The sequence below is a fragment of the Peromyscus californicus genome, unplaced genomic scaffold (genome assembly GCF_007827085.1).
Source record: "Peromyscus californicus insignis strain IS unplaced genomic scaffold, ASM782708v3 Scaffold_11__1_contigs__length_118956290, whole genome shotgun sequence".
NCBI classification, from domain to species: domain Eukaryota; kingdom Metazoa; phylum Chordata; class Mammalia; order Rodentia; family Cricetidae; genus Peromyscus; species Peromyscus californicus.
This window is the reverse complement of record NW_026294402.1, coordinates 46,247,521-46,275,456: the sequence shown is the minus strand read 5'-3', so window position 1 is coordinate 46,275,456 and position 27,936 is coordinate 46,247,521. Positions and strand designations below refer to the sequence as shown.

Sequence of the window (27,936 nt, the reverse complement as noted above, 5' to 3'; positions counted from 1 at the left end):
CATCCCAGTAAAGACTACTGGGAGCAGATTAACATTCCTCCTGACATTATGATAGAAACAATTTTACTTTCGGCTCCTTGTTCTTTCCACAAGACAATCACTACTTTCAAGTACAACAACAAACACAAGAGTCTATAGAATGTAGAAGAGTAAGCACTGGGCTAGCAGATATTGGGCCTTAAATCTGGCCCTAATTCCACGACATAGTTTTTTAAATTCTCTCTAAAACTGACCTAATCCCTGCCTTATCTCTCTGTGTATATATATAAGAAATTCCTGAATTGAAAGGTACCATGATATTGGGGCATGCATACAAGACTTCCAGTAGTGTTTATAAGCAAGTGAGAACAACACAATGTCCCATACACATTCGTTGTTTCTCTACCTCCATCCCTGTCCACAAGGGATTCTGTGCTATCATCACTATGGGCTTTTGAACTGGTTGGACCATCGTCTCTGTCAGAGCCACTGGTTCCCACATTTGGCCACGATTCTCACTCAGCAGCACTCACGTACACCTGTCAACCACCAGTGCTCTTTGCCTTACAGAACAGGGTTCTGCTACGGTTTTTCACATCATGGCTACCACAAAATAGTTATATATATAGCCGTGACACTCTATGATAAGCACACGGGCAGTCTGACCCTCCCATTACCCACCTGTCTGAGGGCCAAGGGCCTAAAGGTATTAGACACACTGCAATGATTGGAGAACCCTGCCTTATAATATAGTCTTTCATTTTCCACACTCAGAGGAAAAAGATATTATGATCAAATCCAAAAGATGTAATGACAAAAAAAAAAAAAATCCAGAGTGCATTAGTGAGATTACAAACAGATCAGGGTCTGTCTGGATATGGTGATATCTGGTAGTGGTTACTACTCAAGGTCAGGTGTAAGATGGTGACTGGAGAGGCAGAAGAGAGAATATTAGGCATTCCTTGCTGCAAACGAGGTCCCAGGTCAATCAGGAAAACATGGGCTGTGGAGAAGTCGAGCTTTGCAGATCTTGAAATGTGAGCTTCTGTGGTGACACATACCTTCCATTCTCAGAGTCCTCTTGAGTGACCAGACGTCTAAAAACAGCTTTTACATTCAGTTATGCTGCGTGACAGGTGTCTGTCAAAATTAGGTCAGGACTGCTCAGCACACTACTGACATGCAGTGCTGGTGGGGCTGCTTCTGCTGCCGGCTGGATGTTTCTAATCTAAACTTGTCCTGAAGAAAACACGGCTGAGATGAAACTTAAAAATAAACTGGGCTGTGCTGCCTACAAGCACCATTGGGGGCGAATGGCAGAAGTCAGGGAGTGACCTCTTTGGCTTTTCTTGTCTCCCAAACTGTGGCAAAGTCTCCCACACAAGAACAAAGACTGAGATTACCCAATCCTAGTTTCAGACACCCGTTAAGAGTTGTGACTAGCATAGACAGCCTGCTCTCTGTAAGTGTTGTAAACATACCGGGACTCAGAGAATTCCATCATCTTGAATATGATAGAACCAACAGAGGCAGCAGGAGAGCCAATCTTTCCTTCAGTACAAGTTTATTTTAGATGTATTCTATCAAGTCTCTGGAGACATGAGGGGTGTCTTCAACTGAGTAACAAAATTATATATGTATGTGTGTATATATATATGTGTGTGTGTATATATATATGTATGTGTGTGTCTTCAAACACTAGCTATATGACATAAGAGTATGTTTATATATATGCCTATACACTGACTTTATACAGCTATTTTTGGTAGTACTGTTAGTGACCACAAAGGTTGAAAAAAATATATAAGTTGTATAATTACATGTCCCCAGTAAGTTGTGTGTGGTGTAGACATGTGATGCATTTACAATACAAAAAAAAAAAAAATACAATGCATCCTGACAAGGTCACAAGCCATGAAAGAATTGAGACATCTCAGTGATTAATAGGAAACAATTCATTTTCAGCTTTCTTGCTCCTCTTCAGTCGCCAAATGTGTTGCTGTTGGTCTTAACCTTAACCTGCTGAAGGCCCTGGAAGTACGCATTGCCTCACTGCAATCTGCATTTCAACACCAGCAACAGTAATTCCACAGACCCTTTTGGTAGCTAAGGTTTGTGAATTTTTGGTCTATGAGTTGTAACTACCCATTTTAATCTATGAGACTCGATCTTCAACTTGAACTAACTGGGGCTGGGGAGATGGCTTAGTGGGTAAGTATTTGTGCTGCAGGAATGAGGACCTGTGTTCCTATCCCCAACAGCCAGCCACAGAGATGAGCACAGCTGTGTGTCTAGTCCTAGCATTGGGACAAGCAGATCGTGTGAGCCCCCTTGCCTGGCCAGTCTGTTTGCCCAGTAGGAAGGCAAGCTTTGGGGTCAGCGAGAGACTGGCTCAAGGTAGCAAGACAGAAAGCCATAAAGGAAGATCCCTAATATCTTGTTCTAGCCTCTGCATATGAACGTGTGCGAACACACACACACACACACACACACACACACACACACACACACACACACACACAGAGAGAGAGAGAGAGAGAGAGAGAGAGAGAGAGAGAGAGAGAGAAACAGACTTTTAGATAAATGTATACAGAATAAAAGATGGTGCCTCACTTATTTTAACATGAAATTTTAAAGCCACAAAAAGTTAACTTTTTTTTTTCTTTTGCTATGTTAGAATACAGTATTATGCTCACATTTGAAGGATCATCCCTGGATGTATTTCTTTTTTAATTCAGTCTCAAGACTTGTAAGTTCACTGATGTAACTTTCAGTGACATTTTTCACACATTCTTTTCCACAGCAGAGTTATCAGAGACACAGGAGTCGGTGCATCCACACAGAACTTTGAAACACAGTCCTGAGTCCACGTGCAGATTATGCCATGCTTTCCCACAGCAGCAAGGCTGAGATATCAGCATGGACATCAGGCCTGGCTGAAGAGCTCCTGAAGTAGTATATCTGCTTCCCTTCTATGAAATATCAGAAAGGGGCAGACAGCAAGGCACAAGCCCCAGGGAGGTACCCAAACACTAAGACTTGTGAATGTTGCATCAGTGGTCACCAGTCACCGCTAGTCAGGGTTTACCTAACATTACCCAGAGGCTGCAGTGACTCTAACAAAAGAATCCTTCCTCCTTGGTTGCAGGCAATTCAGTTTATGAGCCACACCAAGGAAGGGCTCAGTAGGACACAGTTTTAAACACAGGCTTGTTTTACTCAGTACTGAAGAGTAAAACTGAAGCTTGCTATTAAGGCATTTCATTCAAGGCCCAGTACCACATATACTTGGCTAAAATAGTCAGCTCTTGGCGGGGGGTGGGGGGTGAGGGGTGAGGGGGGTGGGGCTTGGGGGTTGGGGGATGTTCTACCACCAAATGCTATAAACAGATTTGGACCCAGAAAACGCACCAAGAGGGGAACAATAGAGTTTGTAACAGCAGCTGCTACTTTTTGAGATGTTAGAACTATTTTAAAATTATTTTCCTTTGACTGGTTTTCTATGTCTATACATTTCTTTCCTACTCCAATACCCCTTGCCCCATTAAACAGTTTTTAATTAATAAGTGAAGCCAAAGGGCCAGTGTGCTTGAGTATGACGCAAGTCATTCCGAACACCAAAGTGACTCTAATATGGGCTTGCAGTGAGTGCATCAGGACTGTGCAGGGCAAATATGGACACCCCCCAAGAACATATTATCCCAGGGGAATTTAAATTGCCATCTGTATACTGCAGCCACACTTGAGAGCCCTGTTCTAGGAACCGCTACATGAATTCATTCTATGTTCTTCTGAAGACCCCCAATGACAGAAACTCTGTCTTCTAAGGTAGGTTGGATTTTCTATAAAAGTCATCAAATCTTGTGTGAGTAGCAAATGAAGACAAGCTATCCAGCTAGGTAATTCTTTAGGTTAAAATAATAAATGAGGCCATAAAATAAAAAGATCAACTTCTTACAGATCTCCCACAGGCTAGTTGCTCAAATAGACCTACCCCAGGACCTCTGGACTTAATGCTGCCCCCACTTTCTGAAATCCTTTTTTATGTAAGAGTCCTTTCCTTTTACAGAATCAAAGGGCACGTTAAACAGGCCTTCCCTTTAACAGTCCAGTGCAGAGTGTCCATCTGAGGACCTGCATCTGTTCAAATCAGAATCCTAGTGGGGTTTATTTGTTTGTTTTGTTTGTTGTTTTTTGGTTTTTTTGAAACAAGATTTCTCCACATAGCCTTAGCTGTCCTGGAACTCGCTCTGCTCTGCTGACCAGGCTGGACTTGAACTCACAGAGATCACCTGCCTCTGCCTCTCCAGTGCTGGGATTAAATGAGTGCGCCACTACCACCTGGCTACTAGGATAGGGTTTTAATAATCCATTTAATAATTATTTTGTTACTGTTTTTAAGTTCTCCCTTTGAACCTGCTGTCCAATACTGTAACCACTGAATATATAACACTATATAAATTTCAATTAAATTCAAATTAATTTCAATTAAGCCAAATTAAAGAAAAAAAGAGCAAGTTAGATTTCACCAAATGAAAAACTTTTGTTCTTGGAAAAACAAGGCTGCAGAAATAAAAATACAGGTCACAGACAGTGAGAAAATATTTTGAAAATCACATACCCAATAAAAGATTTGAATTCTGAATGTACAAAGTACTCTCAAACCTCAGTAATAAAAATAAGCTAGCAACATAATGGAAGCTGCAAGATATTTAAATAGATAATTCACCAAAGATGATGTGTGGATGACAAGCATTTGAGAAGATACTCACAATCATTGAGGAAGTACAGATCCAGATCCCACCCACTTCACACCCCCTTGGATGGCGATAACCCAGAAAGATGGCAACAAGTGTTGGTGAGCATGTGTGGAAATTGGATTACCATACACTGCTATTGGAAATTTAAAGTCACTTCAAAATAAAGCAACCAGTTTCTTGAAGAGTCAGGTATATGGCTAAATATGACCTAGTCATGCCAAGCCTGACTATTTACCCCAAAGCCATGCAGAGTTGCATGTCAAGTCTCTCAGCAGCTTCACTTCTAACAGCCAAGAAATGGATGCAATCCAAATACCAGATGAATGGATAAATGCACAACAGGTCAAGCATCCAGAGTTCCCAACCTGGCATCCAAAACTGCTTCAAATCTGAAACTTTCTGATTGTTGGTATAAGATATAAGAAGAACTTTCTATGCACATGTCCTATGATGGCTTAAAGTCAAAATACACTAAAAACAATGAACAAAATTACTTTTACATTATGCATGTAAGGTGTTTATGAGACGTGAATGAATTTCATATGGAGGCTTGACTGCCACCCACAAGGTATCTCATTATGTATAAATAATTCAAAATAAAAAACATATGAAATCTGAAACCCCCAAGTTAAGATATTTGATCTTTACCACTCTGCAATGAAAACAATTAATGCATACATATAAAAAGGATAGATATAAAAATTATAGTGAAAGAAAGACAAAAACAAACAAAAATCATATTTCACTTACATAAGCTGAAAATGTACACTTTACAGTGGCGTGAAGCAGTTGGATGATTTCTTGGGAATATGTACATTTTTAAGTGCATACATGCATTGCACCTTAGATTGATAAATTCTAAACATGTTAGGTTATTTTTTTTATCAGTTAAACTCAAGGGAGTTGTTAAAATCTTCAGTTGTACCACCCACACTTCAGGAGCTGAACAGACACACGTGGTTCCTGGCTACGCAACTAGACCCTGAAGACAGAGCTTCATCACCTGCCCAGGTCCCACTGTTCCAAAAGCACTGTTCCAAACCAGGGAATGGGAAACTACAAAGTACGCTTATTTTATTATTATTATTGTTGTTGTTGTTGTTGTTATTGTTATTATTATTATTGTGTGTGTGTCTGTGTCTGTGTGTGTGGAGGTCAGAGGACAATTCTGTAGAATCAGCTCTCCCCTTCCACCTTAATGTGGGTTCTCGGGGGTCAAACTCAAGTTTCCAGGCTTGCTCAGCAAGTGCTTCTACCTGATGAACCGTCTCCCCGGCCTCTACCACATGTTTGTATAAAGGAAGCTTTCCTGGAGTACAGTCAAGCCCACTCACTCATGTGCTGTCCGTGCTGCTATGGAGCTGCAATGGAAGAATTGAGCGGAGACCATGACATGAGGTCTGCACACCTGAAGTATTTACTACCTGTTTCTTTAAGGCTGATGGTCCTTCTCTAAATGATAGATTCTAAGGACAGGGGCCACACTGCTCCTGTTCTTTGCTTTACATAACCCAAGGGATGCTTAGGAAACACCTAATACACAGCAGGCCCTACTCCAGCTCTGAGGATACAGTTGGGGTGGGTGGGGGGATGCAGGTAATGGGAAAGGAACAGATGAGAAAATGCCAGGGGCAATGCTAAGACAACCAATGAAGCAGAAGGCACATGGCACAGCTAGAAGTGGCTTCCATTTACGAAGTAAGGAGAAAGAGAGAGACTTCTTGGAAGACCCAAGAACTGCAAGACATGAAAAAAAACAAGCTCGTGGGGCAGACATAAAGGGGGTAACACCAACAACCTAAAAATAGGAATGGATTTGACTCGGTGTATGAAACAAAGGCCCATGTGGCTGAAGGCCATACAAAAGGGGGCAGGGTGAAGGAGTGGGGGTAGCCAGGACCCAGGAAAAGGACCTGCATTTTACTATGCATACAAAATGAATCTCTTTCAGAATTGTATGCAAATGAGCATCACGATCAATTGAAATAAAAAAAAAACACATTCTGGCACTGCTAAATGCAGAATGGGCCACAGAGAGACAAGAAAGGAGAGTTTCTGCAAAGGCACAGGTTAGAGGTGGCTATGGGGCAGCTTGGGCTGCAGGGGCAGCCGTGGGGATGGAGTGGAGATATTCTAGACACTTTGGAAGGATAGTAGCGGTTCTGATGGATTGGCTGTTGCAGAGTGAGCAAAGGTGTTGAAAACCCATTCTAGATCACTGGCTTGAGCAACCCAGGGCACAAACGTTGTGAATTGAAAGCCTGGGGAAAGGTACACTAAGTGTTAACATCATGGTGCCTATGTGCCATCATTCATTCATTTAATTTGCTCAACAGTCTTGGGAAAGTAGAGATTGATGTGGTAATGTACTAGCCCTTTATGTTTTATAACGAAGGACACCAATCGGATAGATAGCGGCTGTGCTAAGAGAAAAGAACACGGGGAAAAAGGACACAGCCACCCTTCAGTAATGGGACAATCCAGGCTTGAAAATGATAAAGCTACTCTTTAATGCCCCACCCCCCAGTCCTATGCTAGCACGCTTAATCAGCCTTGGGGGAGGGGCCATACTCTTCACGAAAACAAATGCTTGATTCTTTCCAATTCCTTAGGTTTACAAAAAAACAGAAAACGCTTTAAATCTATGCCAATTGCTTAATGTTCATTTGCCATTCTAAATTAGGACATCCTGACATTTTCACGTTTTATTTGGAAAAACTGGATTACACACACACACACACCCTCCATCTCTGAAGGGAAGGGGGAAAAACCACGGCAAGGACAAACATCAGTCTCCATATATCAAAGGCTGAGCCGTCACTACTGCCCATACATCAAGTTCGCAGACACCCATAGATGGCTCTGCGACAGGGCCAAGGTCCTTGGGAGCTCATAGACATTTCTATACAGATGTCACCTCTCTTCATTGACCTCCAGCCAACCCACCATCCTAGTGGGAAGATTAATGGAAGGCCATAAAACCCGGACACTCAGAGAGCCGGTGTATCCCCTTGAGTCTCTAATTATAGTAATGCAACGTCTTCACATATTTGTTCGGGAAGAGCTAGAATGATCTCTCAGACCAACTTGTTTCCAGAGACGCTGGGAAAGGCAGCACCACCGTAAGGAACAAATATGGCCAAATATCAGAAGGTTTTGTGCTGGAGGATGGGGGAGGCAGACATGGCTACAGGAATACCCAAATCAATTCCCAGGAGCCCAGAAGCTCGAGGCCCACGTGCACTTGCTCAGGAACCTATTGCAGACACCTGACCTCCATCGAAATCCTCCCTCTACACTGTGGACCAGTCAATCACAAGCAAACGCTACAAGTAGTTGCCTGCACCGGTCCTCCGGGGTGACAGGGAACAAGGGCGCCGCCCCCATAGGCTCCTGCAAGGTCCCCTCTCAGGAGGTGGCTCCGGGCCAAGTCCCCCATGTCCCGCTGGGACCTCCGGAAGCTGCCCACCCGCCGCTATCCAGCCTAGATCTAGGCCAGCCGAACGATCCTCCGGTCCCGCAGTGTGGCCCACGACACCCCATCTCTGACACCCCCTGGAGGCCTGGGCTGGGCGCATAGTCCCCCGTCCCGGGCCTCATACCTTCCTCCAGGCTGCCAGGTCAAGGCCACCACCTCGGGGGCCCGGCGGGGAGGCACCTCCCGGGTCAGAGGTGGAGAGGGACCTGTGGGAGGCAAGGGGCTTCTCCGAGACCGGTTTCCACCAGAAAGGCAGCGGGGGATTCCGGGAGGTGACACCCCGCCCCCCCCCCCCGCCCCGCGGGGACCGTTAACCCCCCTCTCAGCGCCAGGCACGCGTGGAAGGCGCGCGCCCGTGGGGGACACCCCGCTCGGGGTCCTCACCTTCTTGGTGCCGGGGCCTCCCGCGATGCGAGACATGCCTGTCAGCGAGGAGGAGCGCCCCGGCTGCCCCCCTAGAGCATCCTGCTGTGGAGACATCGCTTCCATGAAGATGATCTGCAAGCCAATCCCAAGCCCGGGACAGGGTGGCTGCGCGGCGCGGTGGGCTCAGGCCGGACGCCGCCGAGCTGCGGGTGCGGGCGGCTCGCCTCCCGTCGGGGGCCATGGACCGCGGCCCGAGCCGCGCTCGCCGCGCTCGCTGCACTCTGCCCGGGCTGCAGGCGCTCCCCGCGGCCGCCCGTCAGCGCCAGCCCCGCCCCGCCCCTCCGCGCCCGGCCCGCCCCCGCCGCCCTCCCAGCGCCCGCCTGTGCGCGCGGCCGCGAGCTCTCCGCGCTTGGCGCTGCAGGAGCCACCAACCTCGCTGGGCGCCGCCGATCCAGCCGGGTCCCAAGCCTTGGCGGTCGAGCGCCACGCACCGCGGCCTTCGGTTGCGGCTCCGCGCGCCTGTCCGCTCGCTCGCTGGCTCCCGCCCGCGTCCCTTCCCGCGCCGCTGCAGCGCGGGAGCCGCAGCGACCGTGGCTGGCTCGGAGGAGTTGCAGGGACCGCCTGCCTAGCCTCGCTTTCGCGGCGGACTGCGGAGGGGACCCCCCACCCCGCCTCCCCGCCCGAGGCCTGGGGACCGAGTTGGATAAAATTGGAAGCCCCCCCCCGGTGGCATCGCCCGACCTAGCGTGCAATCTCGAACGCTTGCTAGCTAAGCCTGGCTGGGTTAACTCCCCGGCCGTGGCTTTTACAGCTGCAGGGCAGCCAACAGTCAGTCCCCTTGCAGGGTCGCACCACCAGCTTCCGCAGGCTGCGGGCATTCTGAAGGAGAAAGCCCAATTAAAAGGAAAACGCAGGCAGAGAGGAGGTTGGAAATTGGCATAGCTATTGAGAAGGCGACAATATGTGGAAGCGTTTATCAGATATCTGCGCCCAGAGCCCAACTTCCTGTCAGCCCAAATAGTGACTTTTTTTTTTTTTTTTTTTTTTTTTGACTAAATAATCAGAGGGCATTTGGAACAGACCAGAGGTTAAGTAGTATTGGTACTTTGCAGGGCTGGCTGCTGGTGGAAATGATTCGGTAGGTGGCATTCTTCCCTTGGAATCAGAACTAGTGAAAAAAAAATCACTAAGGACACCACTCCCTGATGCTGAGCAGCTGTTGCGGGTTTGGCTTATTTTTGTGACAAGGGGGAAAAAAAAGAGGTTCCTGTCAGTTTGGGCTGTTATTAGAGAAGGTTGTAAGGAATAGGACTCTGGCAGGCAGTGTTTCAAGCTAGGGGATCCTGTCCAACACACCCACACAGCCACATTCACACCACCACCACCACGACCACCAAACTCTAAAATTGTCGCGGAAATATAAGGCTAATTTTAGGCACTGTCCATACCACATGCTTAAAAGGAGTCTTAATAAATCTCATATAAGTTATACAGTTACACGTCTGTGAATAAGGGGGTGCTACACCCGTGGCCCTTGTGCAGGAGAAGGGACCTGCCAGCCACCAATTTATGTGTTGCATTTAAAGAGGGCTTTTTAGTTCTGTTCATTCACTTGAAATCATCCTCGAGGCGCCTTAATCTCTTAATTTTTTGGTGAATGGACACTCCCAGTTTTTCTTAATCTGCCTCATTTTTTGTTTCAATTATTTTATCTCCAAATAGTTCATTTAGCTCAGAGAATGGGAGGCATCTAGACTTTTTAATTCTTTGTTGACTCTCAGGACTTAAAGCAGTGTCTAACACAATAAATGTTTGTTAGTTAAGTGAATTGAGAAAACACACAAACAATATGAGAAAGATCCATAGGGGTCAAGCCAGTGTTGGCTACCACTCAAAGAGCCCCCCTGTAGTATAAAATATCTCTGTGATAAAATACTCAGTGCCCCAAATCAAGGTGCTCTTTTTACTGCATATGTGGAACATTTTCACTGCTTAATTTGTGTTTTTATTCCCAAGATTAAATAGCTTGGGTTGGCACAGAAAATATTGCCCCCACCCCCATCTTAAGTTTTGAGGCAAGGCTACTCAAGAAATTTGGTTGGGATAGGTATCTGATCACATCTCTTCTCTGCTAAAACTTTGATTCCTCCTATGGAACAAACCTAAAGTGCCACAGTACAGTATAAAAGGGTGACACTCCACCCCCACTTCAATTTTTTGCTGTCTCTTGTGTCTCTTTAACCCTCACCCCATTCTCTGTCACCTTGATTTCTTCATACTTCCAGAAACCCAGTCTGACTTGTTACACTGTCTTGACTTTGAACCTGTTCTTACAGCCCAGGAAGTTTTCAATCTACATTTCTACCTTCTGTTATTTTACACTGGAATGTCTAATATTCTGGGCATAGACATCGCCTAGTGAATATTCATTCTGGAAATCTTCAGGACTTCTATCAGGATCTACCTGAGAAAAGTCTCCCCAACTTTACTTCTTACCAATTCTTCAGACCGCCCCCCCACCCCCGCTTGAGGGTGTCTTCTGCAATTGCAACAGGAAACCTTTATTGAGTGTTTACTTTATGCTAGACTATAAGCATTTTACAGATATAATTAACTTCCATCTATAATAGTCTGATGGGGTGGGTTCATTTATTCCATTTCATATATGAGATAACAGCAGGCCATGAAGACGTTAAACAGTGTGCCTAAAATTAGCTGGAGACTTGGAAACTGAGGATTCAGCTTCAGAACCTGTGTTCTCCTTAACCATTTGGCCCACTTCCTATCCTGTAACAATGTTTCTTCTCCAAACTACTCACACCATACTGTACTATTGTCATTTGCTTCGCTTGCCTTAAGACAAAAGGTCACATGTTGTCTTCTTTATCCCAGGCACTCAAGTATGCTGCAGCAATTTTCACCAACTTTTCTATTTGAAAGAATACATGCATTATTATAAATAACTGTCTTCAACTCCATCATTATCCTGTTTGTGTGGAAGAGATGTTATAATGAGGAAGAGACAACCCTGGACTAGACCTTGTATTTGTTAGACGGTCAAACCATTTTTCTATGTGTTCTATGCTGTAGAAAAGGGTGACAGCAGAACATAAAACTGATGACAAAGCAATTGAACAGTGTGATGAACAATGCCTGGCAGGATGCACCTAGACTATTGTGAAATAAGCTTTGAAGCAAAATACTAAGAATAGCCAACACCTAGCAACTGGGGAACACCAGGAGCAGGCCTACAGTAGACGCTAAGAATGAAACCAAAGTGTTTTGCCAATCTTTATTATGAATAATCATGAAGAAACTTAACTATTAAAGAAACTTTTTGCAATGTTTCTTCATATGCAGGACAATTGCATCAGGCACTTGATGAGCTAAGAGGAATCATCCTTACAAATGCCAAGATGCACCCAGCAGTCATTTTCACTCTATCCAAATATCCTAGACATATGGTGCAAATTGATGGCCTGCAGAGCAAGTTCAGATACACATACTTAAAAATTACATTGCCAAACTTAAAAATCAGAATATTTTGGTATAATTCTGGGTTCTTTAAAAAAAGCAAAAACTTGTCAATACTAGGCTCCAGTTCTCTGAGAAATAACTGAATATATGATTTTATTTAATGTAACAACCCTATAGCCACCACTGAGAATGACTGGTGAAGTGATGGAGGTGAAAACTAGGAAGGGAGAAGGGAAAGAGTCCAGAGGGAAATGAGCAGTACTAAGTGGGTTCATTTGTAAAGTTAACCTAAGTTTTTGGAGAAGAGAAGTAGTGGGTGGGTTCTTAGGCTGCAAGAGGCCAAACTACTAGAGACTAAGGTATACTTGGAAGAGGAGAGGAGGAGGATTAAAGACTGCTCTTTATAGATTAGCAGTGGATAGGAAGGAAAACAAGGCAGCCCCTATCAGAGAAAGATGGAGTCTATTTATTACCAAAGCAGGAGGCCAGATCTGTTATGGGCGAGGAAGGGGCGAGATGCTAATATTCAGTTAGTGAACAAGATCAGAGGAAAATGTTTCTAGAAAGAAAAAGTAATCAAGAAGGGTAAGGACTGGAAAATTTCTATTATATTTCCCAACAGGAACAGGTTTTTTTTTTTTTTTTTTTTTTTTGTGTGTGTGTGTGTGTGTGTTTGGGACCCTATACATATCAGCTGGAGAGATATGAATGGGCTAGAGTTTTACATGTGAGAAGGTAGTATACAGTGAATGTGCATGACTGTCTGCAGGGATGGCTGAGTTGAAAGAGAAGGCAGAAACTAGAAGAAATCTAGGTGGGCCAAATGAGTTCATATAAATATGGTGATATTTTATTTGTACTGAAATGTGATTTTATTTGTATGTTAATAAATAAAGTTGCCTGGGGGTCAGAGCTAATAGTAAGCCATAGCGGAGCTGGGCATTCATGGTGCACGCCTTTAATCCCAGCACTTGGTAGGCAGAGCTAGGTAGATCTCTGTGTGGTCAAGGATACAGCCAGCATTGGAGACACACGCCTTTAATCTCAATACCAACCATAGAAGACCTGGAGGTCTGTACAGACAGGCAGTGATGAGGTGGTCATGTGGTTGGGTTTACAACCAATGAGAAGGCAGAACAGAAAGTCTATATAAAGACAAACACACAGGAAGTAGGTCTCTCTCTTGGCTGAAGAGGATCACTGAAGCAGGAAGGGTAAGGCTCTTAGCTCTGACCTCTTGGGCTTTTATCTTTACATTGGCTCTGTGTTTCTTATTTAATAAGATGGTTACTTCTACATATAAATATTGAAGGGAAGGCATTGGGGCCAATAACACAGATTCTATCATAAAACGAAAGCAGGAAAGAATTGTGGGTAAGGCAGAAAGCTTGCCTGACATATTGTAAGTAAGGGACTCAATACAAGGTTAGGGACTCAGGAAACCTTTCTACAGTTAGTTTGGGGAGAAGTAAATTCTGCAGAGAACTAAGGGAAGCATCTGAGTATTGGAGGATAGATGGTAAGTAAAATGCTTTAAATAGGTTTGAAACAATTAGCAAGACCAAGACTGTGTCAAAGTCATGCTCAGGATGCACAGCCATGACTTTATAATTACCTTCACAATGTAGGGTTTCTCTTTGGAGATTCTGGAAAGTGGACTGAATTCATTCAGAGAAAGGGTTTGTCAAATGAGTGTGAACAACAATAGAGAAAAAGAATTGAGAATACTAATAACAGAGTCAGTGTGGCAGACCTTGACCAGGGCTTTCTCTTTGAAAGTCACTGGCTCCTCTTCTTCCTGATGTCCACATCAAAGATCTTTGTGGCTCTATTTCTTTTTTCCCCATACCCTGGAAACACTCAAGGATTTACCCTCTCATCCAAGCGTTCTTGGAACTTTGTGTGGCTGTGGTCAGACCATATTCTAGCATGTAGTACTAATTGGGTCCCTGTTAATGAGTTACTTATCTCTGTCCCAACCTCATTGTTGAGTACCTAATTGACTCACCCATTCATGAGCACCTCTACCTCACTGGGTCTAAAGCTGAATTCATTAACTTCTCATCTCCTCCGTCCCTCACCAGTTCGTGGTCTCTCCTGCTGTCACGTGCCTTCATAATTCAGGCTCAATATCCTAGATTTCTGCTCTCTTCAAATCCAGTCCGTGATCTACTACTTTACTCCAAACCAGTCACTCATAGACACAGTGTCACACTGTTGAGCACCAAGTCCTCTGCTATTTGCACATTTGAGACATTTTCTTTGTCTTTTTTCTTGGCCATACCCACAGAAAATTTCTGAACTGCCCTTTAAAACTTTTCTATCCTCATTCATGAATAGTGAGCTTGGAAAACGGTGTACTTGTTGTTTCCTCAAAAACTTAAACCCAAATTACATTTGACTCAGCAATTCCATTCCTAAGTCTATACTTCCAACATGTTGAAAACAATGATTCTAACAGGGCCTTGTATGCCAGTATTCTTAGCAGCATTTTTCACAAATAAATGTGGTATACACACATAATGGAGTATATGTGGTCTGCCTAAGGAATGGAATTTTGATGTATGCTATACAACATGCATCACATTAGGTACCAAATCCAACTCGAAAAGCTCCTCCCAGATCTTCCTGCATCTCAGGGATGTATTCTTGTTTCTATGAACTGCACTCAAGCTTTTCCCATGCCTTCGATTTTGTATAGCAAGGGAATAACTGTGTGGTACACAGGCTGCTTCGTGTAGTCTGACAGCAGAGTGTCTTGTGATTGAGATGTTTATAAGCTTTGATATAAGGCAGATCAAGACCAGACATGAGGCTTTATTCCTCCTCTTTTGGTTGTAATCTCACAAGAGGTGATTTGAACAATGAACATAATCCCAGTCTAAGAGACTTTAGGGCACAGAGGAAAATGGAGCTAGAGAAAGGAGAAAGGAAGAAGGATTCTAAGAGGGGAGATGCTAGGAACTAAAACTAAAAAAATAATTTGGGGCAAGATTGTGAGGGATTGTAGACTCTATAGTAAATATCTAGGCAATGTGAAAGGGGGACTGACATCTGTTGAGTGCCTACCATATGTCAGGTAAACTTTATACGCACCTCATTTAATCTTCAGTAATGCCAATGAGGCGTTGTTATGATCCTTTAAAAAAAAACTTACTTGTGTGTATGTGTGTGGGTCTATGTGGTTATGTACACACAAGTGACAGTGTTCATGGAAGCGAGTGGCATTGGATTCCCTGGAGCTGGAGTTATCAATGGTTGTGGGCTGCCCAGTGTGAGTCCTGGGAAATGAACTTGAAACTTCTGCAAGAATAAGAAGCGCTCTTTACTGTGGAGTTATGTCTCTAGCCCTCATTATGTTCATTTTAGATACAAAGGCAAGACTGAAAAATAATTAAGTGGCTTCATGAGTGTTAGGTTTCAAACTTGGGCCAAAGGCTGAGGTGCCTATTTACCATACAAAGTGGACCTGGTCACTCGGTTCTCTCAGCATCTCTCCATCCCTACTTGTTACAGGGCTCTCCTGGCTGGCACACCCTGCCTCTTACCCTAAATTCTCCAGCCCAGGGACTGGGCTGCCCTTGCCTGTATAATCCAGCCATTTTGGTTACCTGGTCGTATTCATTTACTCTCTTTTGGGCCTCCTGGCTGCTATACCTGGTCCCCTCTCTCCTCTCTCATTTCTTCTCCCCCTTCTCCTCACATGGCTCAGGGTCATGTCCATACTGAACTCTCCCAGATGTCCCTGCCTTTGACTATGCTCTCCCACATGTCTATAATAAACTTTCTCCTCCACCATACCTAGGAGCAGTCATGTCCTTTACTTTCTTTTTTTCTTCATTCATCTGGTGCTGAAACCAAGGACCAGTCATGTCCTTTTCTTTCCATTTCTTTCTTTTTCCTTTTTTTTGTATTCACTGAGTTCCCACAATAAGTTGGAGAATTAGGATTTGAACCAAATATGATTGATTACCAAGCCCAATCAGATTGTAAATATTATTAGAATATCAAAACACCACAGTAATACTCATATCTAATAATTTACTAGGAGATAACTTTGCAGGATGGAGCTAAAAATTTGGGCATTAAACACTACAGTAAACATTTGTCATAGTGTCACAGATTTCAAGATAATGCCCTCCCCCCATAGTGACTTGCATTTTTATGTTTATTACATAAATGAATAGCTTGGTACTCAGGGTTATTAAATTACTTATTAGAATACATATAACTTGGAAATGCAAGAGCCAGCATCAAGCCCAGGATCCAAATCTCAGATTTTAGTCACTAAATCTGATGATACCATCTTCTTTATTTTCATGATCATAAATAGTGTTGCATCCATTTTCATGGGACATGTGACTTTACATACCCTACTTAGCTTTCTTGCTGGTCAAAGGCTTAGCTTAATCATACATTTGTAGGATATGTATATATTTTGATTGTTTAACAAGAAACAGCAAAAAGCAGAAGAAATATGTTTTCCATCACAATTTAGATTGGTTCATGAGCCAGAAAAAGTTAATTAACTAATCATTCATTCTCTACTGCATGAGTCATTTTCTTGCCCATTCTTCAGGGGTAATCCCAATCTGTGACACTTCTCTCTCCGACAAATCACTTGGGGTTCCTTTCCTTTCTCCTAGACATTTCAGCTGACTGTAGGTTTGTTTGTTCGGTCCACACGTTTGTGTTACAGTTCTCCGTAGCAGAGATTTATGGGAATACACCCTTCCAATATCATTCCTCTATTTCAGGACTGTGTGAAACCTTCTTTCCCTTAAATTACAAATGAAGGGATGAGGGGATGATCACAGGGTGAAAACACTTGCTTGGCCAGCATGAAGACCTGATCCTGAACCCCCAGAACTCACTTAAAAAGCAAAGCATGGCTGGTCCTGACAGTCACCCCAGCATTGGGGGCATGGATACAAGAAGATCCCCACAGCTCACTGGCCACACAGATTTGCCAAAATTGTAAGCTTCTTATTCAACAAGAGACTCTGTCTCAAGGCAATAAAGCAGGGAGAAGAAAACCATCAATGTCTTGCTGGGGCCTCTGGATGGGAACACCCACCCATTTGTGTGTGTGTGTGTGTGTGTGTGTGTGTGTGTGTGACACATAACCACACATATACCCATACATGCACACACTGCATAAATAGATAAATAACAACTAAAAACCAACCCTTGCTTATTTGCTATAGAAAGGGAAAGAAAATGATACTGGTAATTTGCAAAAGTGCTTATTACTTTAAAAATAGTACACAAAATAAAAGGAAGTTGAGAAGTTAGATGAAGACATTCCAAAAAAAAGTTTCACTTTACAGCATATTTTAGAAAGCATGTCATATGCAATATCAGTCCCTTAAGCCCCTCTAGGAGAATATAGAGTTTCATAGCCCAGTGTGTTTTAGAAAGACTGTTCAAGTGACACTGTACATTATTAAATGTGTGTATGAGAAGCTTTGATAAATTCTGCATTTAAAGAAAACCTACTTAATCTCTACTTAATCTTTTTCTGTCTCACCATAATTAATGTGTTAAGTCTTCCCTATCAGGAACGCTGCTGGTTGGTTACATACTCAATTTTAGTGGGATGGGGATGGAGTAATGGTGTTTATTCTTCCTTAATTGCTTCCTTCCCAGTTTTTTTCTCTTGGTTCAAAATATGTTAAAATCTTTTATAGTTTTCTGATTTAAAGCTTTTTCAAAATTATTTTCTAAAGAGCAATTTTAGGTTCACAGCAAAAATAAAAAAAAAAAAGGACACACACACAAAAGGCAAGAGTCTAGACATGTCCCTATTCCCACATTTCAGTCTCCCTCATTATCAGCGTCCTTCACCAAGGGTACATTGGCTATTACTGAGGAGTAAGATCACAGTCTGCAGTTTACATTAGGGTTTGCTTTTGATATTGAGAATTGATTTCTCGTTTCTCTACTGATTTTGTTTTCAATTTCATTGATTTTTGTATAAATTCTTATTATTTCTTGTCTTCTGATTAATTCGTTCCACCTATACTTGCATTAGGCAGAAGCATGTTATTGACTTTGGACCCTTCCTCTTTCTTAATGTCTGCATGGAATTCAATGAATTGAGTTACCCTCCTGAGCCCTGTCTTTCTTGCACCTCCAAAACTTTCATATTGTTTTACATTTTAATTAATTAAAGATACCTTAAATGTTCTATTGAGACTTATTCCTTGACTCATACACATTTCTTTTGTTATTTTTTTAATAAATTTATTTATTTACTTTACATTCCAGCCACAGTTTCTCCTCCCTCCTCTCCTTCCAGTCTTCCCACCACCACCCCTTAATCCTCACCCCTCTGTTTCTGTTTAGGAAAGGGTAGGTATCGACAAAACATGGCATATCAAGTTGCAGTAAGACTAAGCACCTCCCCATGTATTAAGGCTGGGCAAAGTGACCCAGTATGAGGAATAGGGTCCCAAAAGCCAGTAAAAGTCAGAGACAGCCCCTGCTCCCACTTTTAGGAGTCCCACAAGAGGACCAAGCTACACAACTGCTACATCTATGTAGAGTACTTCGGTCAGTCCCATGCAGGCTCCTGGTTGTCTGTTCAGTCTCTGTGAGCACCTATGAGCCCAGGTTAGTTGATGCTGTGAGTTTTCTTGTGGTGTCCTCGACCCTCTGGCTCCTACAGTCCTTCCTCCCCCTCTTCTCCAGGATTCCCCTAACTCAGTCTAATGTTTGGCTGTGGGCCTGCATCTGTTTCCATAAGTTGCTGGATGAAGTCTCTCTGCTGACAATTGGGCTAGACACTAGTCTGGTCACAGAGATGGCCAGTTCAGGTTATGTATCCACTATTGTTAGGAGTCTTAGCTGGGGTCATCATTGTAGATTCCTGAGAGATTCCCTTGTGCCAGGTTTTTACCTAACCCCAAAATGCCCCTGCTTTCTAGTAGTCTCTTTCAGTACTCTCTCCCCCTGCTACCCCCCAACCTGATTGCTCATGTTCCCATCCCCATCTGCTTTCAGTCCACGAAATCTCTTCTATTTCCTTTTCCCAGGGAGATCCGGACATCCCTCCATGAAAGCTCCTTGTTACCCAGTCCTTCTGGGTTTGTGGATTATAGCATAGTTAGCCTTTATTTTACAGCTAATATTCACTAATAGTGAGTATACACCATATTTGTCTTTCTTAGTCTGGGTTACCTCACTCAGGATATTTTTTCTAGTTCCATCCATTTGCCTTCAAATTTCCTGGTATCCTTGTTTTTAACAGCTGAGTAATACTCCATTGTGTCAATGTACCACATTTTCTTTATCCATTTCTCAGTTGAGAGACAGCTAGGTTGTTTCCAGTTTCTGGCTCTTACAAATAAAGCTGCTATGAACATAGTTGAGCATGTCAAAAATATATAAAGAACTCAACAAACCAAATAATCAACACAGATATCAACGACCAAGATATCAACAAACCAAATAATCCAATTAAAAATGGGGTACAGATCTAAACAGAATTCTCAACAGAATTTCAGTGCATGAGGTGGCTTTTTGGAATCTAGCGTCTATGCTGGGACACTTTGCTCAGCCTAGGTGAAGGGAGGAGGGGACTGGACCTGCCTCAACTGAATCTGCCAGGCTGAGCTGAATCCCAAGGGGAGTCCTTGCCTTAGAGGAGATGGGAATGGGGAGTGGATTTGGGGGAGGGTGGGGTGGGAGTGGGAGGAGGGAGGACAGGGGAATCCGTGGCTGATATGTAAAATTAAATTAATTATAAAATTAAAAAATAAAAAAACAAACAAATAACACAACAACAAAAAGAATTTCAAATGACCAAGAAACAAGGAAATGTTCAATATTCTTAGGCATCAGGGAAATGCAAATCAAAAAAACTCGAGATTCCATCTTACACCTGTCAGAATGGCTAAGATAAAAAACACATAGGACAGCTCATGCTGGAAAGGATGTGGAGCACGGGGAACATTCCTCCATTGCTAGTGTGAGTGCAAACTTGTACAGCCACTTTGGAAGTCAGTGTGGTGGTTTCTCAGAAAACTGGGAATCAGCCTATCACAAGACCCAGCTATACTGTTCTTGGGCATATACCCAAAAGATGCTCAATCATACCACAAGGACGCTTGCTTATACACATTTCTAAATAACATATTTATTATTTATTTATTAAATAAATTATTAATTTATTAAATACAATATGTTATTTAGAAATGTGCTGTTCAATAAGACTTTGGTATTTTTCTACTGTTGCTAGTTTCATTCCATTGCAGGTCTGAGGATGCTTGGACTTGTAGAGAGATATTTGTTAAAGTGTGTTTTATGGCTCCAAATGTGGCCTTTCTTGGCGAATGTTCTATGCTGAGTATGAGAAGAATGTGTTTTCTGTTGCTGGATGGTACAGTCTATGGATATTCATTATTTCCTGTGGACTGATGGTGCTGGTGGACTCAACCATGCACTTACTGGTTTTCTGATTGTGACCACTTCATATAGGGAAGTGTTGAAGTCTCCAGCTATGATATATTGATTTGATTTTTTTTCTTGGAGCTGTATTTACCACTATAGCCATTATTATTACTACAATTACTACTACTACTACTACTACTACTACTACTACTACTACTACTACTATTATTATTGCCACACATAGTTTGGTGTCCTGCCTTGAGGTATATACCTATTTAATATTGTTTCATCTTCTGGAAAAGTTACCCTTTTACTGTAATACAATATCTTCTGATAACCTTTTAATATCCTTGATATTTCTTGGCTTTGCAATATGCTTTGTGTGAAATCAGGGTAGTCACTCCTGTGTCCTTTAATTGGAGTAACTTGATCTAGTTTTCATCTATTAATTTTTAATCTGTATTAGTTTTTTTCCACATAGCCCAGGCTGGCCCAGAACTCTCAGTCCTTCTGCTTCAGTCTCCTAAAGTCCTTTGTCTTCATTTACAGTGGGTTTTCTAGAGACTGCTTATAGTAGCTCTTATCTTAGATACTCTGATGATGTCATTCAGTAGTGCTGTATTTGCATTTCTCTCCTTGTATAACATATCAGTTATGCTTTTTTTATGTTTTAAGTGCTTTCTACACTTATGACTAATCCAATCAACTTGCAAATAATACATATTTATTGCTTTATGGTAGTAAAAGTACCATGGCCAAAATAACCCTAATGCCTTCTCCTTTCTCCCTTATTATTGCTTTCATTCATTTTACATACATATATACATACACACACACACACACACACACACACATAGTCTGATAAGAATATAAATGTAGAATGTCATTATTTTGAATAAACTTGTTTTTGATAAATAAGTATAAAAAGTGTTTGTCTTTAATTCTTTTTTGATGATTGTATAAAAATAGTAATTTCTGGAAAAGGGATTAAAATTTTTTAGCGGTCTGAATTGCTTTATCTTGTAATATTAGCATACACAATCAGTTTTCAAAGGACTAACTTTTCTTTGAAATGAAGAAAATAAACTTAATTTGTTAACTCTTCACAGTAATTAATTCTATAAATAAAAAGTCTTATTTCTTCTTACACTTAATTTTCTATTTCTAAAAGCTATTAGCAAAAATATTTTTTAAAATCCCTAGAAACTCAATAAAACAGCACCTTTGTGAATAGGCACATCATTTCTCTTCAGAATGAAATTTAAAATTTCAAATGAATTTTGCCCTAGATTCTAAATTGTTATAGTTGAACATTTATTTGATAGGCATTAAGCACATAGAGAAGGTTCAGTGGCAACACAGAAAGATACATCAGAAACCTGGAGGGAAAGCAAAACCCAATGAGCTCTCACAAATACTCACAATGTTTTTAGAAGTTACCATGCTTTTTGTGGAATTAAGCCACTTGCCAGGTTTCTAACTCAGGCTGCATGACTTTGAAGCTCTTTATGTGCCCTCTCTCATGTAGTCTCACAATAATCTTGTGGTGGATTCCTCCTTTGGCGATCTGAAGACAGATGAAATAAATAACAAAGAACAAAATTATTTTTCCAAATCATGAGACAGGAACAGCATTCAAGCCAGGCCTACGCGATTCTACTGCCTATGGTTTTCCAGTATTCCAGTCTCTGGTGTGTGAGTGTGCAATCACACACGTCACCACAGGGACAGCCTTCTACAGTGATTTAATAATTGATTTGGTTTGGCCTATTATTTTCTATAGTCACTTTTTTTCTTGGAAAACATGCTGTATGGGATGGCGGGGGTGGGGGCCGGCTGTGGGGGACCACTGATTCCTAAGACTTTCAGGGCCCAATTCAATTTTATGATCTAGTAAAACACACCTGGTGCGATTTTCAGCCCAGATCAGAATTTGAACTTTGTAGCTACAGAGTTTATGGCTCTGCATGCTTTCCAGAAATAAAAGAAATTGGAGAAGGGCAGGGAGTGTGAGGTTCTCACAATACCACTGAACATTATTTTCCTACTTAATCTTGCAGCAAGAGACAAGCTTTCCTGAGGAAAACAAAATGAAGCAAATGTCATAAATCCTAGTTTGTATACCTCTTCAAAGCCTTCTGTTTGCATCTCTTTCTTCCCACATCATCCCCCTCCCCCTACACTTACTTTAAATTCTGCAAAGAAAGCAGATCTGGAGATGTTTTACATTATGAGTCTGTGGAACAATAGCCAAGTGCTTATGATTGTTAATTGGGAAACTGAAAACACAATGACAGTGCCAGTTGACATGCCAATGTGGGGACACTCCACAAAGCCCCAACCCTAGATGAAGAGCTACAGGCAATTAATGACTATAAGAGAAAAAGCATCAGTCTTCTCTAGAGACCAGCCCTCTGGTAGCTTATCTAATCCAAGTGATCAGCCCTAAACACATATTCATATGAGTAACACTAAATAGACTTAGCAGACTGTATTTATATTTACATATATGTATATAATATATATGTACATGACAATAATAATTAAAGAAGTCATAATATGAGAGAGTGTGTGGGGCACAGAAAGTCATGAATATGAGCGGGAGGGGAGAGGGTAGAATGGAAATGTTATAAATACAGTACTCATGTATGAAATATTCAAAAAATGTTAAAAAAAGAATAGCCTTGGAAAGACAACAGATTGCTTTTAGATAGAGTCTGTGAAACTAAAAGATTTTGCTGTTTACACAGTTATGTAAGACACACAGTCAGGATGCTTCTGGAATGATCAAACCTGTGGATATAGGCTTTCTGTTTACAAAAGAGATCAACACCGCACTTGGAAATTTACACTTTGGCTGGATCCCACTTGTTATTAACTTCAATAACGGGCCAGGGAGGAAGGCTCAACTACCTTTGAGATTCATTCTATTGTTTTCTAGAGTGAGTGGTACAATCTCTAAAACTCATAAAACTATAATAGCAAAACACACAGTGGTATATTCAGAAATTTTAAAATCGCAAGATTTTTTTTTGTTTCAGAAAAAATGGTAAAATTTGGATTATCTAGTGATGGATCTAGTAGTATGTAGTTAATACCAAACTGCTAATGATTCTGAAAGCAATCTATTGTTTGATTTAGTGATTTATCAGTCTTGTTTAATAATACTATTAAAATTTCTTTGCTAATTTATTGCTTTTGAGTTAATATAAAAACTGACTCAATATCCTGGTGAACATTGATAGCCAGTTTCAGGAGGGCAACTGCTCTGGGTTTATAGCTTTGAAAACAGGCCCTTCTCTGGGTAGCAATTAACCTTGAATCTATCTACCTCATGGCTTTCATACCTCCAAGAAGGCTGGGCTAACAAAAACACTGCAGGAAATGGCTTCTGAATGGAGACATTTTATAGTTGATTTAAAATATGAATTCTGAAAACTGTTCCATTCAAACAGATCAAAGTCCTGCAAAATGGCTCAGTGGGTCAAAGTGCTTGCTGCAAAGACTCATGGCTTGAGTTTGATCCCTGGGATCTAACACGATGGAAAGAGAAAACCAACCTCCAAAGGTTGCCCTCTCCTCAACACGTGTATCATGGGAAACATGTTACACACACACACACACACACACACACACACACACACACACACACACAAATTAAAAACAAAAGACAAGAAAAAAATCACAGTGTTTATATGAGGGAGAGAACATTTTTATTAATCACCACCTATCCTGGCATTTTTATCTACTATATTCATATCTAATAGATTTGAATGCCTAGAATTTAAAATTAGTAACTTGCTAATCTTTGAATGTAAAAATGTTTTAAAAGTGTCTAGATTTATGAATATGTAAAGAAACAATATTTCCAAGAATCACTAGCACAAAACAGAGAAATGCCATTTGGAGTCATAGAATGAACTTACCTGTTTCCTGGAGCCTATTTTAAGTGTGTAAACACTGATGGATTACTTAAATACTCTGAACTTCCATTCAAATATATCTAGTACTTAACCTTAAGGGTTTATTGAGCTGCTATATATGATATGAATGAAGGTAAAATACATGTTATATAATGAGCAACATCCACACAAGTGACATTTACTATTATTATCTAAAGTTTAATATAGACATGGGTGTCCCTGCAACCTGAGAGCTATGCTAGAGCTACAGGTTAATTCTGGAGTGACTGATTCTGTAAGCTTTGTGACGTCTCTGGTCCTGAAAGAAGAAGAGGGGAAGAGAGAAAGGACAGATCCTTCTAGTCATCTTTCCCAAGCCAAACAAAAAGTCCTTATGAAAACCAGAGACCATGAAACTAAGGGTGAAATGATGGGAATGCATTCCCCTGCAAATTAAACTTTGCTTTCTTATGTGAGCAGATCATTAAAGCACAGGAGGTTGTCTCCAGCGACAAAATGCTCTGATGTTAAATTACTGGCAGGTGTTATACCTCAGGAAGAGGAGACTGATGAGGGAAGAAATTGACACACAGCAATGTTTGAGTAATCAGCAAGGAACAGAAAGAAATAAAATATACATGAATGTTTAAAGGGGTTTTTAGCATATTAAATTTCACAGAAATATGCTTAAGCATGTGGCATTGCTTAAGGGCTATGCTCCCCAGGTCAGGCGATCAGGCAGAGCTTTTTGTTTGCATACTGTGTGTGGCAAAGAAGGAGAGAAATACACACTCATTTCTGGGGGAATATATCATAGCTGTACTAAAGCAGCAAAATGCATATTCTTTTAAGTCTTTGGGTGGAAAGACATATTAGGTACAATTTACATTGAATCCAAGGACAAAGTGAGAAACAGTTTTGTAGAAAGGACATATCAAGTGAAGATGTATCCAATATATCACAGGCTATTGCCATAGGCACACTGTTGCACTGTAGGGGGACATTAAGACGAGACAAGATAAAATTACAGCTGACCTTGCATTTTTATGTTATCTTGACAAGAGCATCAGCAGGACTTAGCTTAACCAAACATTGGCACTCTTCCCAAATGCTAATGAAATACAAGCAGAGGAACTGGAGAACTCTGGATTTAAGGATTTCATTGGCTGACGTTTCACACATGTACCTTGTCCTTCACTGGAGCACATACAGACGCAGAATTATTTCCCTGTGTGATCACATTCCACGAACTGTCAGAGTTAACCTGTGACTCTTTAAGCCTGTAGATCAGTGTTTAGGAATGGAGAGATGAGAGAAGGGGAAAGGGAAAATGATATAGAAGGAAAGCAAAGAGAGAGGGGGAAAGAGAGAATTGAAAGAGGGAAAGAAGAAAGGAGAGGAAGGCACAGGAATTAATCACAGACAAGTCTGGTCTATCAAATTGTCAAGTCGTACATGAAGAACTGCCCTAAGATTGCAAGGCAGTAAAGACCTGCCCTTCAATCACATTTATTAAGGAATAACACATAGTGGAAAGTAAACATGCCTGAATGCACTAAACCCTCTTCTGCAATGCATTGTGCAAACTGATTGTAATACCCTTGGATGACTATTGAAGACAAACAGCCTAATGACTATATAAATGAAGCACTCAGCATAATTAAATTCAAAAACAGGATTTCAATTAAGTACTCATTAATGAAGGCAATGCACACTTTGGTCACATGACACAGAGAAATCAAGCTGGAGCTGAGCTTGGAGCTTCTTCTCTATTGGCTATCCTTCATAGTGCCAGAAGGTGCTATGTAGACTTCTTGAGAAAAAAAAGTAATCAACAGCTTTATCTAGCTATGAATTCTGCAAACTACAATAACAACCCACCAAGCAAGATATGCCTTCTAGTGAAATAATGGCATAACTATTGTGGGGTAACAAACCCCCAATATTATGATTTGAGGTCTGCTGGGCAGGAAGGAACTCATGGCTCTGTAAACCTGGTCAAGAGCCTATGGCTGGGGAAGTCATAGACCCTTAGGGGGATCTATTTTTGCTTTACTGAATGGTCATGTTGTCAAACTGCCTTCCAAACATTCTTGTTCATAACCATAGATTAGTGCTGCCCAGCCTTTATCAGAGAAACTTCTTACTTCAGCAGGCAGTGGTCAATTCAGAAACCCATAACTGACCAAAGTGCTGAGAAGAAGTGATTTTCTGAGTGACGGGCCAGGAAATATCTCGGAAAAGGAGGTGGAAAGAATGGGGATCTAGAATACGGGGCGATACGCAGTAGAATGACGTCTTCTGCATATAACATTGTCATTGCACTCATGAACTCGCCACAGCTGTGCTCATCTGCCCACGACCCACACAAGATTGGACATACCAACACTTCATCATGTATGGGGGGAAGTGTCCATGAAAAGCCACCCCTTCCTGGTGGAGCACGGACAGTTAATCGTTGTTGGGGGAGGGGTATCATATTCCTCAGTGGTGTAGCAACTGGCAAGTTGCTCTTGTCCCAGGAAATGACCTCCTGCCTGTGCACAGGCATGGAACTTTAACTAAACCCAGTGAGTCACATAAGAAAAGAAGACGTGAGAGTGGGGGGAGGTTGTGGGGAAGGACACCAAAGGGAGAGGGAGAGAGACGAGAAGGGAATGGGGTATGTGTGGAGATGACTAAAATTCACTATGTGAACATACGAAGCTGTCTAACAACCACAGACGTTTCCCACATGGCAGGTGGACTACATAACAGAAGAGGCCATCTTGGCCACATTGTATTATTTTATATAGATTATTTTCATATAGACTGATATGGTTTGAATGCCTCTGATAGTTGTCTGCCACTTACATTCTTTTCTGTAACACAAAGCTACTCTGTCTTCAGAGAAATACCTTAGGTACATATCTAATAAAATTGTGGTCTGGTTTCTTAGAGCTTTTCCTATTTATGTGTCTATCTGGCATACCGTACAGTCATGTTCTAGCTCATTTTTATTTTTTAAAAATGTTATAAAGACAGATTATCTCTTGGAGCATTCCTGATAAAAGACCTCAGGTTTGGAAGTGGTGAAAATGAGAGGAAACCTTATTATTACATTCCCCTTCCAGCTGTGGCCCAGTGACGCTAACCCTTAGTGATCCTTAATGTGTAGAAAAGAAGTCTCTTCACAAGGATGGCTGAGGAGCTGACGCTGATCCCTCAACTTAGGTGTTTTCCACGAACTACATTGAAGTATATAATGTAGCTCGATTGTATTTAGCCCTTCCTCATTTCTCTCTTTTCTCCTCTTCCCCAGTCTTGGAACCTCTCAGCTCGGAGTCCGAAGATTTCTAGTGGTTCTGACACTCATTCTCATCATGTTCTGAACATCTGGGAAGCTATTTGCAATAGTGCCGTCATTCTGTAAATCTCCCAAAGGCCTAACTGTGGGGGCTCATAGCTCCCTCTTAATCCTCACGTTGAAGTAGAATGGTACATGGCTGCTTCTTTTGAAGAAGCTCTCCAATGTCCCCTCTCTTCCCATGTGCCTCACTCTTACACCCCTCACTGTCCTAGGCCAGCTTATATCATTATT

The 27,936-nt window shown here is 41.8% G+C and overlaps 1 protein-coding gene across 1 annotated transcript in view; it reads right to left on the bottom strand.

Annotated features, from left to right (window-relative positions):
• Window positions 1-8,867, bottom strand: part of Arhgap20 (Rho GTPase activating protein 20) — an 86,871-nt gene extending 78,004 nt beyond the window's left edge. Inside the window, 1 exon segment of the mRNA XM_052760293.1 lies at window positions 8,602-8,867. Coding sequence (XP_052616253.1) covers window positions 8,602-8,706 — 105 coding nt within the window. The 5' untranslated portion in view covers window positions 8,707-8,867.
• Window positions 8,868-27,936: the final 19,069 nt, after the last annotated feature.